General features: G+C 43.0%; 1 protein-coding gene across 2 annotated transcripts in view; it reads left to right on the top strand.

Moving 5' to 3' along the window:
- PLPP3 (phospholipid phosphatase 3) overlaps positions 1–16,856 on the top strand; it is an 87,282-nt gene that overhangs the window by 62,468 nt on the left and 7,958 nt on the right. For both annotated transcript variants that reach the window (XM_086952723.1, XM_086952720.1), the window contains exon 5: positions 1,398–1,574. In XM_086952723.1, coding sequence (XP_086808849.1) covers positions 1,398–1,574 — 177 coding nt within the window. The remainder of the gene's footprint in view (positions 1–1,397; positions 1,575–16,856) is intronic.

Genomic DNA, 16,856 nt, shown 5'->3' with positions numbered 1-16,856 from the left:
GAGAGGGAGTGCTATTAAAATGATACCTGAATAACGTAAACAATGGCCTTTCTATATTGGCATTGCCAACGTACTAGACCACCTGGGAACTTGTACTATAGAGCTCTCGCAAGTCCAAAATGGGTTTGAAAAATATATATACCTGGGTTTTTGGGCACCACCATCTCCAATGCTGGGTAGACTTTATGTCTGTGGCTCCTCAGCTTAGATTACCAGCACCGTACCATCAAGCGTGAATCAGTGTGATAACATACTTTGCGCACACCATGAAATACCCTCTTACAATATGCTGCTGTAAAGTCACAGTGGCTGTGATGTCCCGGATGAACTCGCCGCACTGAGGCCATTTTGTTTAAGCATAGCTGCGGATCTTAGACTTGGGTCCAGAAAGCCGGCTACTGAAAGTCATGGGCTCTTAAAATGGCGGTCTACGCGAGCTCGTATGGTTCTTTTGAAACACACTTTTAAATCTGTCAAGGGCTTTAAAAGAAGGACGCATGGATGTTACTTTTAATTAATGGTTTTACAAAATGTGATGTGTGCGAGGGTTCCAGATAGGAAGATGTGTGCGTCTTATTCCATTGTGTTTCTTATTTCAGGCCTCATGTTCAGCTGCTCACCCCCAGGTCATCAGAAGAGTAGCTAATTCCTGTGCTGTGAATAGGGGAAACGTGTGCTTAATAGACTGATATCTTAAGGTTACTGTACATAAAAAGGTTATTTGGCAAGTGCGGTTCATTGTAAAAGACTCTGCGATCCGACTTTGTCTTTTTAGAGACATTCTGCCATTCCCATGAACAAAGCCTGCTATCCTTAGAGGCAGCAGGGACAGGAAGGAATGTCTGACCTATAGCCACGTCCCAGCCTGTCCGGACCTGCCCCACTTCCTTCCTCGCCCTCAGGAAGGTAGCTGTCTGCTCGGAGTGCACAGCCACACCCATGCGCGCTCCTGGGCTGCCGTCCTTCGACAGGCTTTGATTTGTGGGCAGAAGGCTTCAGTCTTCCTGCTGCCCCTTCCAGTCTGCCTCGCCGGTTCCCACAGGAATCCAGCAAGAGAGGGCGGTGCCGCAGCTACAGCGGAAGCAAGAAAGTGATAACTGCTAGTGGACAATGCGCCTTTGACGTCATTCACGAGCCTCCAATTCCTGAGCTGGGATTTATCGTTTCTCATGAGTGGCAGGTGTCAATCCTTTGCCCACCCCTTTCCTCAGTGATGTCACTGCAACCTATCTTTTTTCTAAAATCATCACTGCGGTTTTGTATTAATAGTGTGAAAATATATGGTTTATGAAATGGAACGCTTGCATTTTTAAGAAACGTCAGTGTGAAAGTACTGCCTTCTTCACAAGTAGTAACCAGGCATCTCTATTAATGTCTCTCACCTCCTCTTTCCACAGCTGTATCTGCAGGCCAGATTTACCTGGAGAGGTGCCCGCCTGCTGCGTCCTCTTCTGCAGTTTACCCTGCTGATGCTGGCATTTTACACAGGGCTGTCCCGTGTGTCCGACCACAAGCACCACCCCACCGATGTGCTCGCCGGATTCGTACAAGGAGCCATGGTGGCTTATTGCATAGTAAGTATCCGCTCACTTTTCTTTACCAATGTATTGGCTTCTGGAATTAGCATTTGGAGGAGTAACAGATGAGCTGCTAAGAGAAGTGCATAAAGAGGTGTTCATCGTACCATGGCTTGTTATGTGGCCACAGGCCTCGCCACACAGTTAGAGCACAGCGAGCATCTGTCCGCAAGGATATTTGTTTGCATCTGCTCTTCACGACAGGTAAAAACTGAAATTATGCTTTTTCATTTAAGCATGGCGTTTAGTAAGATGGTGGCTTGGCAATGGATCTTCTTTGACTAAGAGCCAGCCTGGGCACACAACCAGTAGGGTCCCGCTAGCCAGGAGAAGAGGCGGCAGAAATCTGCGTATGCCATTTTCTCGTGTTGGTTGCACTATTAGTAAGAAAGAAGCATAGTCTGTCTCTCTGAAGCATGCATATGCCAGCCACTGTTATTTGTCGAGCAAGGGTGTAGGTTCTTCGACATTCAGCAGCAAATTATTTGTTGAACTCTGAAGATTATTTTGAAGATGATTGATTATATGGCAAATACAGCCATTCCATAATAAATTGGAAAACACCACAGCCGCAAAATCGCATAGTTCCAATGGCCCTGACGATACGACGTTCGCCAACCATGTGAGGACTAATAATGCCGATACATTGAAGAATAACAAGTGCTGTCACATACCCTATAAACAACAGCCAATACAACTATGGCGACATGTGTGTTGAGGCGTGAACAGACCTCATCAGTACTTAATGCACCACACCCAGCTTTTCCCATGTAAGGCAAACTACAAGCACAACACTCTCCAATCAAACATGCAGGCACCCCTGAAACTGGAAAGACCAAATTAAAATGTACAGCTGTGGTAATAATCATCGCTCATCAGATTTGCTCCAGTCTAAGTGCATAAGATAAGAATAGAGCCCAGCTGCAAAAATATCTTCAAAAGATGCCATCAACAATAGCCTGAAATAGATTTACAATTTTATGACGTGATGGGGGCCCACTCTTATGCATCAATTGCGCATATCAATGCTTATATAGTACGGTTTATAATATGATTACAACCCCAAAATCAAATGAGATCCACTGCTTCCTCATTTCAGAAAAATCTTTAATATTCTTTTTTCTCAAATCCTATTGAAGAACAAGCCAATGCATTCATTCGCTCAATACATTTTGTAAATTCTTTAAGGCAAACTAATAATATTCCCTTCAAGGGTAATACATGGTACACGTTCAAGTAAAAGTCAGTCAAATGTGGAATACTTAGCAGTATTAATGTTATTTCTGTTATATTAGTTAAAACTAATTAAAGTTTCATAATAGGCACTGAATCATGCTCGGATAACCCTATTTCTTGAATTCGCCACCTACGTGTTATACACGACGAGGAGGGCTGCCAGAGTCACTATTACGAAACGTTTATGCATCTGAATTGCACTCTTTATGATTCTTGTGTCATGCAGCACAGGACACTGCACTCCCTTTTATTGATTCCCCCATGAAAATATTTAACCACAGGACCCTTCAGCCTCCTCTGTCTGTCTTCTAGTGATGAGGGAGTTGTGTTCAGGTTGAGTACCGTCTCATTCTCTTAGGCACAATCACCATTAATAATGTCTAGCTGGTATTCATTTGCTTTGTGGGGTTGTATCACCCTTGACCCATGCCATGGGTGCTTATCTACTAAGCAGTGCACTGGCTGTAGCCAAGTATTAATGTGTTACCTTCATTAACCCCAGGGTTCTATTGTTCAGTGCCAAAGGCATGTGCCACAGTGCTGAGCCTTCTGGCGTAAGAATCATTATTCTTGCCGGAAAAGGTGCGGTACCTCAAGAGTTCCCTTTGAAATAACTAGGCAAGTTCTCAGACGTTTTTCTGTAAGCAGACCTAAAATATTCCTCGGTGGCCGAAAATGCTGTCACTGAAAAGCGTCATGAACATGTCTTGAAGGATGTCTGGATGGAAAGATTCAGCAGAAATAGCAAGTGGTGAGAATCTTGATATCGTCTTTTTAGATCGGGCCTACAGGGGGCTTCAGCTATTTCTTTAGCCTCATTTTTCAAAAAAAGTGATAACATTATATATAGCTGTATATACATAGAGGGACTTTTTGGTCTGCTCTCCTCAACTTCCCACAGCAGCCTACATCTACGGGCATTGACTCAGTCCTCTTCGGACATAATTTCTGTTTACTTCAAGTGGTGGCGTTTTTTTTCTCGTGCACATCCTCCCAGGAAATAGTCTACTTCAACGCGAGGGCTGGTTGGCCAATCTCTGCTCTAATTAGAGCAAAACACTGTGCCAGGGGTTGCTTTTATTCATTTCAGGTTGGCTTGAGTTGGTATTTTACCAAATTAAAGCTGTAATACTGTGCCTTGAGTGATGAATAGCTTTTGTCATTTTACAGCTCGGCAAGGACAGCACTGTGTTAGTCCTATGCTTAAAGACTTTGCTGTAGAAATGGCAAAAGACTTTGTCCTTTTCTATCTCGGCGTGGATGGCACTGTGCTAATCCTATGCTGAAAGACTTTGATAGAAAAACAGACATTTGAGGTGAGCAGATCTAGAGTGTGGCTGGTATTGAGAGTGCTCTAACAGGAGCTGCTTTCCACCTAAACTTGAGAACTACCCAGAGGAGTTTTCTCCTTCTTTTTTGCATAATTTATGCATCACTCTATGCCTGAAAGGGTTTTGTTTTTATATATATAGTTATTTTAATACATTTAGAAATAGGTATTTTTATGTGCTTTTTCTGCAAACATATGAATGCCATCTTTAGTCATTTCTATACTCTTATATTTTATTGCTTTTATACGTTTAATGCCTATTGGATATGATTGCTAAAAAAGAAATATAAATAACAAGCTTGCCTTGGCCAACCCTGTTGGCTTTACCAATGCTTGTTTCGTGGGCTTTCTTTTGTACTGCTGTGCTAGGTAGGTCTACACTAAACATGTCGTTTTCAGAAAGAGGAAAGCATAAGTTTAACAGGTTTACACAGACTTCCTCCTGTTTCGCTGCTGCTTTTGTTAAAGCCCAAAGGAAAGGAATGAGTTTCCAATCGCAGCACATGAACGTGTCTTACAATTACCATTAGCCAGACTCGGACTTAACTTCGTTTTTAAAGGAGCAAAAGGCTAGCCAACTTGTTCTAACCAAATGCCTGACATGTGCCAGCAAGTCTGGTCCTGTGGCTATGGCAGTGTGAGAAGCGAAAGTGTTTCCAAGCCTTATTTGGAGCGATCTTTGGAAAGTCAAGACTGGCTCGTGTTTTGTATATAATTATTTGGCAGCATTGTGGCTCATTGCTTAGTAACATTACGGCTTTCGTCATTGTCATCTGCCTGACAGAGAAGATGTAAGGCTTGAATTTTTTCCTTCATTTAACCTTTTATCAAGACTAGAGGGAGGTATATGATACTACACCCCCTCACTATGTCAGAGAGATGGATTCTGGAAAACCCGCTTCCTGGAATTCAGTTGAGTAAATAAATCTGTATGTGTTTCCCCATCTTTTGCATCACACACATTACGTCACTGGAACGTGCAGGCAAATCAATTTGTATTTGGAAATTCTGAATACATGTTTGGTCCTGCTAGCATGGTTTAGTCAGGATAATCCGTTGATTACAGTTGATGAACACAGACAATTTAAGAAAATAAGGGGCATATGTGCAAGCTAGTGATGGATCTTAATGCCGAGCTCCACCACTTCTGAAACGCAGGGCTGCACTGTATTTACAACAATAAGGTGCAGCCCTGCATTTCACCCTGCGCTTGTGCTAAATTTAGCTGTCTAGCGCCAATGCAGGCACCCTTGCACCATTGAGCAGGGTAAGATTGTGCATGTGCAGGAAGGTGTTCTTTCTTGACCATAAGCAATCACCAATAAAGTATTTCTCCTTGTTTCCCCTGGTTAGGACCAGGTTTTCCCTGGTCTTAATTTTGGCACTGCCCCATATTTACACAACACTTGTAAATATGGGGCAGCATCAACATCAATGGATGTTGCAGCACAACGCCCACTGCAACACCCATTGCCCAGCCCTTTCATGCTTAAGTATAGCGTGAAAAGCGCCTAATTTCCAAGGCAGCTTTAAGAGGCTTAACTCTGCCCTGTAAACAAGGCTTTTACTTTATCGCCAACACAAAATAAACAAAAATTACGTTACGGTGGTGATAGGGACTTGTAAATATGCCCCTAGATTTCTTAAATGTGTGTTCCTTGTGCCAGACCTTCTTTGTTACTAGAGTTAAAACTAGGTTGAATCAGGCTTTCATGGGTATTTTTCTGTGAGCAAAAGCATATTCCCGCCTGACTCGAGAAGAAAAAAAAATAATGATAATGGGAACCGTTGACATTCATGGCTTGAAGCGGAGTTTATAAACAGCGACACTGGAGTTAAGGATGCTTGTGCAGACGTTTCTACGTTTCCTGTTCACTGACAGCTCCAAATCGGATGCTGCCGTTGTTGACCCTGTGGCGGATGGCATGTTGTGGACGGAGGTGGGAAGGGACAGAGAAGTGTGTTGCCAGTAGGGTGCTGTCCCATGATGAAATAAACCTGCCTAGGAAACAGCTGCATGGGAATTTCATAAACATTCATTGTTTGCCCTCTTATCTCAGTCCACACTCTGGCTCTATGCTATAATTAGTCTGGCCAGCATTTTGTGTTGGAACTCAGATTATACTGTACATGGCTTGGCACCAAAGGCATAACGTAACCTTTCCTGGTGTAATGATTTTAGGGCGAGCACACTGTTGTTCTTGCTTAGAACAACACTTTGCCAAAGGAGCTGGGCGTAAGATTGTTCCGAATACTACTTGCAACATAAATAGAGACCAGTGAGAAAACTAATGGGAGTGTAATGCCTAAGAGTGCACTAGTTGTATGTGGAAATGAGGGTGACCATTCACAGACACACCTTCCAGTCCTGATTTTTTCACCTACAAATCATCATTGGTGTGTCGATCTGATTTGGTCAGTGGAAGCAAACAAAGACTACAACACCCAGAATGCCTTAGGCTGGGACGTAAACGCCACAAACGAAAAACTGGGTCTGTAATGTCTTGGTGTGATGTAGTCACACTGGTGAAAATAAACGTGACCTAACTTGTTTCCAATATGTGTGAAACAAATAACTCATAACACTAGAATGCATATGTCAGGCGCACCAATAATAATATGTAGTGCTTCCATCTGTCTAAGTCTACTCCTAGGTGCCCCAATGTATGAAAACCTTTTTCATGGCAGGTCCCTATATCTCCTTGTGACTCAGTTCCTTCCTATACCAGACAGACAGCATGTATAAGGTAAACTTGGTTTACCAATAATCCAGGAACACCGCATGCATTGACAACGCGGTCGCTATGACCTCGTTGTAACAACGCATACTATTACTCCCCAAGCTGGAAAACGACTTGTGGAGTGGTCAGGAGGTGTTGGATTTAAAACGCAACACCTTCCCTAATATTGCACAGACTGGAGTTGGAACAGTAAATTATACTATTCCAACATCAGGCGCCCCCTCCTTCTCTCCCCCCCCAGAGCAAGTTGTTGTTCTGACATGCGGAGTAATGTTATGCATTGTTACAACGCCGTCATTGTAACGACCACATTGTAATTGCATGCATTGTAATTGCATTTGGATAAGGTGGCATATTCCTTGAATACTTATGCAATATTTCTTGTAATTTATTTTCATTGGGATGTTTATAACACAACCATTAAAAGTCAAATTACCATAGTCTTTTCTATACAACCTTTAATAATATTCTTGCTTCATTGTAATTGTCCCACGTCTACTGAAATATGCTTGAGAGAGATTGGTTCTGATTCATAATCATTTCTAGAGCGTAGTCTCTTCATCCTTTACAGGAGGGCAGAAACAGGTATTTACCCTTGCAGATTTCAAGATGAAATTCTGAGTGGCAGTCGAGTTGAGAAGTCATTGTACCAACTCCCTTTTGCATCTTACCACGTGGAACCATTAATCTGACTGCCCACTTACATAAAGCGCTATATACATCTCGCTATCTTAACACAACAAATCATGTTGAATCCTGTTAGTTTTGGTTGCCACCATGTGTTTAAGTGGCCCGAATATATTGAAGATAATTATGTACAAATGTTATGTGCGTATACACATATGTCATGCACACGTGCACACACCGTCCCCTAGCAGATTCTGAGAGCCAATGAAAGGCGGTGGATGAAATTAAATACCAGAGGAGCTCAGGTCCCTACATTTGGTAGAATCAACAGAAGGGGGATGATGAGATGTGAGGTGTGGGGTAAGATTGTCACTGTGAAAGGAGCTCTAGCAGAAGAGTAGCAGTAGTCAGTCTGTGATTCTTTGCTTAGAAAAAAGAAGAAAACAAAGATATTATCAACCTGCTGTGGAATAAAAATGAAGTGCCTGAGGTAATCAAGTAGTGAGATCATATGTGAGTCAGGAGAAGAGCCAGAACATTGTGCAAAAAAGCAGATGTACAACAGAAGAAGGTAATTGTAGCTGAAGGACTCAGTCAGTCCAGCCTTCATTCCAAAGTGAGGTCCCACCCACAAAAAGAATGCTGGGCAACATGTAGAACTATTCTAGCCAAGAGTAGTGGTCCGAAAGGCAAAGCAGTAGAAATGAAGAACATATTTCCATGCGAAACAGAGAGCAAAACTGTGGTAATCAAGAGCGGGTGTTCGGCTCCCACCACTTCAGCGAGGGAGTCTAGGGCAGAATAGGTTGAAAACAAACCTTCATGATATTGAGTCAGTCTGAAATGGACGGCCTTGATCTGCATTAGCCCTTCCTGCTTTACTGTTTACGTGCTGTATTACCCCAGATGTAGATCATGGCAGATGTGTACATGCAATGCATGTATACAAATAGAACTGTAATCTATTTCAGAAATGTATGGCTCTGTGGTCCGTAAATATAAGTCATGCTGCACATATGTTACCAATGTCAACCAAGGGCCCGGAGGCTGTGTATCCATACTTGGTAAGGTATGCCTTTGTGGCGACGAGGTTACCTTGTGTCAGTGAGCGGCCCTGTGCTTGATCCCTGGATGTCAACACTTACAGGAAGGAACTCTTAAATAAGTAAATGCAAACAGACCGCACTTGAAAGTCCCACTCAAGTGAGTGCTCCAGGAGACCTTCAGTTCCAGGAACAAACTATTGCCTTAGGCTTCTACGGTCCTTTCCCACTTGTTAATGTTAATGTTAAAATAGTTTTATATAGCGCAAAGCTACTCCGGAGAGTGTCATGATGCTTTAATAGAAACTAAGAAACAGACATCGGGGGCGAAAAGCGACCGAGCATAGGACCTACTGGACAAAGAGCCAGGACTTTAGCTCCCTCCTGAAACCCAGTAGACTCACATTGAGTCTCATGGACACTGGCAGGGCGTTCCAGAGCTTGGGAGCCTCTCATTCTCATTTATGTTGCACATAATAAGAAGGAAAGGGGAACAATATCAAGACAGCCAGGGTGTCTCTGCAGGTTTGTCTCATTTGAGTGTGAAGAAACTTGCCCAAGAACCAGATTAAAGGAAGCAACAATGTGCAATCCAAAAGACCACAAAGAACTTCCAGATGACATGTGAGCATTAAGGTTTCTTCAGACCTGCAGCTGCGAGGCCATACTAGTGCCAATGTGTAGGCTTTACAACCGTAAATAACATTAAATAAGAAAATATAAGATTACATAACACATAACCTCAGCCACCACTAGATCCTCTGTAGTACTATAGGCATAACTTCAATATGTGAGATTGCTGGCCGGAAGTTACTCTCATATATAAACCTTCCCTAAAGTATAGGGATGAGCACATGTATGTAAATGTTCAGGTTTTCAAGCAAGGCGTTAGCAAGATGCCTTTTACTCCCTGTGTTGGCAAGTAAGTGACCAGAGACAGGGGAAATGTATGTATGCAACATGTGAATCTAATGCACGGGATCATGTAATTAGGCAGTTGCTTTCTCACACCCAGCACTCCTCGTGACTAATCTGCTCATAGACTGCTGGTGAGCTGCTGTTCTGCTGCACAGTGTCAGCAGCAGTTAGCAAGCAGGTTGAATAAATGTAGATATCATGAGCTGGAAACTGGCTCATTGAAACAGGTATTCTAAATAACTAAAATGTTATTATTTCACCAAAAAGTTGTTATGCTTTTATTTGATTTAGAAATATATATTTAGTCAAAGATAGGCGGCTTGGTGACTTGTCAACTTTTGGACCAGGAAACTTGAATTCTAGCCTTGGCTTTGACAACTGCCATAACCGGATTGTCGAGGGAAAACACCCTCTGTACAATAACCAGATGAATAAAACGCGTCAGATATGCTGGTAACACAGAAAGGAAATGCTCCTTGGTAGGAGTAACCTTTTACAAAACAATCAAATCACAATTTCACATAAAACTTGTTTAAACTCCTACGGGAAAGACAATTGGACAAAGTAAGTTTTACATAAAATAACAGACATAATATCAACCCATCTCCAAGAGGATAGGCACGTAGGTTCCATAGACTAAGTGTTGCAATCAAGAATGCCCGATCTCCCAAGGAGGATTGTGTACATTTGTAAAATAAAGGAAGGAACTGAAGGAAGTTCTCACCTTTGGAAGGTCACTCGTGTGTGCAGATACAGCCCCTCACCATCTTGGAGATGCTTGTAGATCTCAAAGACTGTCCATGAACTCTGATGCTCACAGGAGTCGTTTTCAAATGGCAGATACGAGAGTGAGTTCAGAAAGCAAGACACTCGGTTCAGTGTTCTTGACCATGTTTTCTGCACACATGAACATCTTAGATACCAGGACAATCATTTATTAATATAAAGTCATAGTTCATTGACCCAAGGTACTGATCTGAAAGAAGGAGTTCACCATAAGATGTTAATAACCCGACTCACCCATGGCACCCGTTTGCCTTTGTTGCAAGGAGTGGATGGAGACGATAACCACGAGAATGTGTTCTTGAATAGTGAAGTTACAGGTCTTAGATTTGGAATTGATCTTTGTAGGTCATTCCAATGATCTGCTTTTATCTGTCTATCATCTCAGACCTATTGTGGACAATACTAGTATTTAAAGTGGGTCAGCCCAGTTCTTACCATTCGTTGGCTTTCTTTTCAATCACATTTGCTTGCTTCTTATTTGATGGCTTCCCTCCCTCTTCTTGTTTGTCTCTCCTTGGGAGCACAAAGTCTTTTCCATGCTTTTGATTGGATGACTTTGACCTTTTTGCTGCTTGCATTCAGGAAACAGTTTTTTCTTTTGCTTTGATCACTCCATCCGAGTGTGTGTATGATTCCTTATGTCGCACACAGTCGCCCTCATCCTCCTCGACCTCTCTGCAGCATTCGATACAGTCTGCCACAGCACCCTTCTACAACGCCTCAATAACATCGGAATCCAAGGAAAAGCACTTGAATGGATCACCTCGTTCCTCACCGGAAGAACCCAGAGAGTCCGCCTTCCTCCATTCAAGTCCGAGACCTCTGAAGTCATCTGCGGCGTACCTCAAGGATCATCACTCAGTCCCACCCTCTTCAACGTATACATGAGCCCCCTCGCGACCATCGCACGCCAACACAACCTCAACATCATCTCTTACGCGGATGACACCCAACTGATCCTTTCTCTCACCAATGACCCCAGCACCGCCAAAACTAACCTACACGAAGGAATGAAAGAAGTTGCCGAATGGATGAAACAAAGCCGTCTGAAACTGAACTCAGACAAAACAGAAGTCCTCATCCTAGGCACATCCCCCTCTGCTTGGGACGACTCCTGGTGGCCGGAAGCCCTCGGAAAAGCACCCATCCCGACAGACCACGCACGGAACCTTGGCGTCATCCTGGATTCTTCACTCTCAATGAACAGACAAGTCAACGCCGTATCCTCTTCCTGCTTCAACATTCTTCGCATGCTCAGAAAAACATTTCGCTGGATCCCCTCCGAAACAAGGAAAACAGTCACCCACGCCCTGGTCACGAGCCGACTGGACTACGGAAACACCCTCTACGCAGGTACCACCGCTAAACTCCAAAAGAAACTCCAACGAATCCAAAACGCCTCAGCCAGGCTCATATTAGACATCCCACGCAACGAACACATCTCTGGTCACCTTAAAGACCTCCACTGGCTACCCGTCAATAAGAGGATCACTTTCCGACTGCTCACCCACGCACACAAATCACTCTACGACATCGGACCAGATTGCCTCAACTCTCGACTGTCCTTCTACACCCCCTCCCGCCAACTACGTTCTTCCAACCAAGCCCTCGCCACTGTACCTCGCATCAACAAGACCACCATGGGTGGCAGATCCTTTTCATACCTGGCTGCTAAAACATGGAACTCACTCCCCGCCTACCTTCGCCTCACCCAGAACCACCTAGCGTTCAGAAAGCAGCTTAAAACGTGGATATTTGACAAATAATCCTCCTCCCCTTCCTAAGTGCCTTGAAACCCTCTGGGTATGTAGAGCGCTATACAAATTTTATGACTTGACTTGACTTGACTTGACTTACTATCTCACTCATGCTGCTCTCCCTCACAACCGCTGTGGTCTCTGTGTTGTCTCCCCTAACCTCCCAGTTTGTCTGTTGCACCCGCGGCCCTTCCAATCCGGCTATGTTTTCTCTCTGTTTTTTATATTTTGCACCCCACCCTCATCCTCCATTGCTAGCACCACTGTTGCACTACATAATTGTCAGCACTTAAATCTCCTGAGCCCATTTGCCACTCTACCGTTGTTCGCCATCAACATGTCGCCATTTTCTGGGGGGGAGGGTCCAGCAGCTCTATTTTGCTAAATGGACTGCTCCTTTGCAATGAAAATACAAAAGATGAACAGCGGCAGCTTTTTATTTCTCTCCTCATAAAATGAATATGCAAAGCCAGTTAGTCTGCATTGGCAGCCAAAAGAAAGACCAATGTTTGTTAGATTAGTAAATAAAAGTATTGTTTGACAATCACCTACTGTTCTGTAGCACTCATTACCGACCCCGTAATTCTACACCAATACGTATCCTTAATTCTAAACGTTCTTATGGAAATCAGTAGGACAACAGGAAGTCCATTGCAAAGCAATCTTCTAAAATATCGTTTTCTGCAGAGCTGTCTTCTTCCAGAGCGAATATCCGCAGCCAGTGGATGTGTGTAGAATGTTAGTATGAGTGGCTGATGTCATAGAGTGTTGGATGCGTGGGTGAATGTCAGTTGAGTGTAGGGTTGAGCAGCAAAGAGGCTGCTCCTGTTGGGGTTCGTTCATTGTACCTTACTTCTTACCTAATAAACTACTTGACGATACTACTTAGATCCGGTCTTTCATCCGTTACAACACTAGTTGTACACCTATGTTATTTACATGTTGTCTTCTTGTGACTTTCATTGTAGTGTTGTTAGTGTGCTTATTTCTTGCTTCTTCTTTTCTGTTGTTGTTAAAGGGGGAAGACGTGTGGTATCTGCTTCTAGCTTGCTGCTCAGTCAGTGGATGTGGGTAGAATGTTAGTATGAGTGGCTGATGTCATAGAGTGTTGGATGCGTGGGTGAATGTCAGTTGAGTGTAGGGCTGAGCAGCAAGGACCCTGCTCCTGTTGGGGTTCGTTCATTGTACCTTACTTCTTACCTAATAAACTACTTAAAGATACTACTTTGATCCGGTCTTTCCTCCGTTACAACATGTAATATACGGGGCTTAGGCAAAAAACAAAGGTTTCCCAAAGGAATCGTTTCCAGCAGAGCTGCGTGCGACTTTTCTCCCCAGCATGTATTCGTCTCCGACAGATTTCTCCTAATTTTTCTCACAAGAAAAACTAAATAGTCACCACTGTGGTCATGGAAATCTTACACAATACGTGAAGTAACAAGCTCGTCCTCCATTTCCCGGAAGCGACCAGATAACCTTTGACCTTTGTGAAGTCATGCTGCTGCGTCACTCACACCGCCCATTGTGTCTGCGGGATGACTGCCCTGTAAGCATCACGTGGCATGTGGCAGCGCCATTTCCCAGAAGGACTGAAAATGCGCTAAGGCCCACTCTGAGCCCATTATTAAGCCAATAATGGCTTCTGAGTCCAGCAGTATACCTGATATCATTTCCAAAAAATGCCAAGATCCATGCCCCAGTGCCTGTAGTGGCAACCGCAGTTAAACACAAGTCACTTTGTGTGCCACGCTGTTGAATTGACGTGTGAAGGGCATTTATTTATTGTAGGCTCAAGAGAGTAATAAAACCCTGAAGTTGATTTCATGCCTGCAGAAGGAAAAACATTTAATGCACATTAATTGGTGTACATGTACAGAGTGTCATTTCATTTCGGTAGTAACACTGATTGAAGTTTTTTTTGTAGAGTAAAGCATTTAGTGCTGAATGGTGGTTGTGTGTGTGTCTGGAGGTGCTTGCGAAAACTTCCTCATTCATTTTTTTTTAATTGCAACATACAGTGGATTCCCTTTCTCTTGCCACTTCCAGGATTATTATCAGAAAATCCGAGATTAAGGCTATCGCGAGGACACAGCATCAATACAGAGCAGTGACCACGGTGTAAAGACACAATAGTGGGAAGAAAGCTTTGTCTGCCAAAGCATGGGCGAAAGAAACCTATCAGGTTTTTGCCAACTGAGTCGTTCCAATGCAAACAAGCATTGGCAGAGACAATATGTCTTGCTTTTTGCACCTACTGGCTTTGCCTATGGTTTTGGCCATGCTGCACATTGACGCTGAACAACATGGCTAATAAACAGGGGGAAAAACCTAGGAAGCTGGTTTCATCATTTTGTGGCAGGTCCACTAACCATGATTGGTGGGTGGAAAGACAGCAGGTGTGGTAAGCAGGAGGGTGCACACTCAGAGGGTTGGGAAGCAACATAAGAGTGGGGGAAGCAGGTGGAGACAGCGCAACGCTCAACATGGAATTAAAGCACACAAGAGCGGCTCGAAGGGTGGAACTCTATAAAAGTGAAGGCAAATGTAACAGCGACTCGATGGATAAAGTTGTGCAAAATGACATTTTTAGAATGTTATGAAAAGAAATGAACTGAGAGAAGCAGGCAAACATGCTGCATATTAAAAACACATGCACTCTCATAGAATGCTTTAAAAAAAGTGTTTACATTGTTTAAAATATGATAGTGTTACCTTTCAGAATTTAAATGTGCATGGAGGAGTATAGGAAAGCACCTGGATGAAATGGTTTAAAACTGATAGTACACAAAAGACTAAATGGAAGGGTGAATCAGTATAAAACTGTAAACACACTGAGAGTGTCTAGAAGGAAAAAGGTCTTGAAAGTAGAGCTTGTTATGAAAAGAAATGTGCTGGGAGAAGTGGAAAATGCAGAGAATATGGGAAACACATGCACTCTGATGGAGTGCTAGTAGAAAATGAAAAATTATGTTCCAGAAATGCAGACACTTGTGGATGGATAAAAAGAGTAAATCGGAGAAATAGTAAACAATCTATGTCCATGGGATGAACAAAGACTAGATGGGTGGGCTACAACAAATACAACCATTGAATAGAAAGTAAGAAAATAAGAGTGACAAAACAAAATTCCAATTGGAAACAAAGGGCCGATCTTCTTTCCAGGTCAGCTATCAACATGTCCTAATAAGTCTATAATGGCCAGATAACTGCTCTGTCTGGCAGACTTCGAACAACAAGGATTGCTTTGTCTATAGACTGCATTGATGAGATTAAGAATCACGGGATGCAAGCCCTTCCCTCTATCTCTCCACTATCATTTTTCAATCCAAATAACAAACTCACATGTCCACCGCTCAAACTGATTTAATATCTCCCAACACTAATCATTTTTGGGTTTCGGAAAAGCATGTTCCTTGCCGAAAAAGCGCTTCAACACCACGGCAGAGGTAGTAAACGCTATACAAAGGCAATTACAATTAAAATGTATAGCGCGGAGCAGAGCAGCAATCAAAGCTTCTAAGATATGGTGCTGCTGCTCTCTTCTCCAGTGCTGGCTCTTTTTCAGGCTGCCTAGTGTCAAACACACACGTTTGTACCTTTGTGTAAAGGTATATGCATCATGTGTAGCATGTTTTGTATAGCAAGTAAACACTTCCAGTACAAAATACTATGCTTAGACATACTGTAAAACTTTTCCCACACTGTCTGTGTGCTGTACAGTTCACCATACAGACAGTGTGTAAAATGTTAGAAGAAATAACAACATTTATTCTTGTTAGTGTTTGCCTTGAAGAGGAAATATTTTTGGCTGAAAACCCTGTCTACCTTTGTTAGTAAATGGGGTTTGTCTAAAAAAACATACAGGCAACATGCAAACACCCATTTAACTGTCACCTATGGATGCCCCCTTGAAGGAAAGTAACGCAAAGTGATGTTTGCATTACTTTTAAACCTACTTACCAGCACAACAAAAAGTTTTGGGCTGTAAAGTAAATACTTTATCAACACCGTGCACCAGTTTGCTTAACCTTTTGTGATTTTTTTAGGCACAAAGTGTTGATAAATATACCCTAAATGTCTGATTAAAGAGTATTTTTCAGATGTATCCTATTTTTGTAAAATACGGTTGATGCCTTCTAGTTGAGGTAGAAGGATACACCCAAAGAGACAACAGAAAGCAAGCAAGACTAAAATAGTCCGGCGGGCTCATGCAAGATGTTATTGACATTGTCTCAAGCCAGTGGCTAAATTTTCCTGAGTCCAATATGTCAACAGCTGAAGGTGTTGGAACCAAAATGCAGCAATGTATGTATAGAAAACTAAATGTTCACCATAAATAGCTCAAGTGCCGTACAGGTCAAACCTAAACAAGCACCTAATTCAGCATGGAAAAAAAATATATCGCTGTTTTTGTAGAACTGCTCGATGGGCGCTTGATGCAGGTAGACAGAACTGTGAAGTGAGCAGGGGTTCTGGTTGAACAGTACCAGAAGCTATGTATAGTAACAGAAGAGCACAGAACTACATTTCTAGCCCTAACCTAGGGGCAGGCAGGATTTTTTTTCCCAGTGATGTGTAAGAGCCCTCAAATGTCCCTAAACTTCAGTGGCTCCAAAGGGGGATGTGGGTGCATGAGCAGTATCAGGGTTGAAATTAGCCGCCCCCGCCACTACACCCATTAGGTTTATTAAATTGTTTGGTGCACGCCTGCTTCTTCAATATGCAAGGATTCCAAAGCCAAAACATTGAGTTCAGAAGCTGCAGTTGTGGGCTGAGGCTCCCCCTTGCCACAGTTTCTGATTGTGAAAAAGGACACAAAGAACATTGTCAGCAGGATGACC

Source organism: Lissotriton vulgaris, chromosome 1_1 (assembly GCF_964263255.1).
Source record: "Lissotriton vulgaris chromosome 1_1, aLisVul1.2, whole genome shotgun sequence".
Lineage (NCBI taxonomy): Eukaryota > Metazoa > Chordata > Amphibia > Caudata > Salamandridae > Lissotriton > Lissotriton vulgaris.
This window is presented reverse-complemented; position numbering and strand designations above follow the sequence as displayed.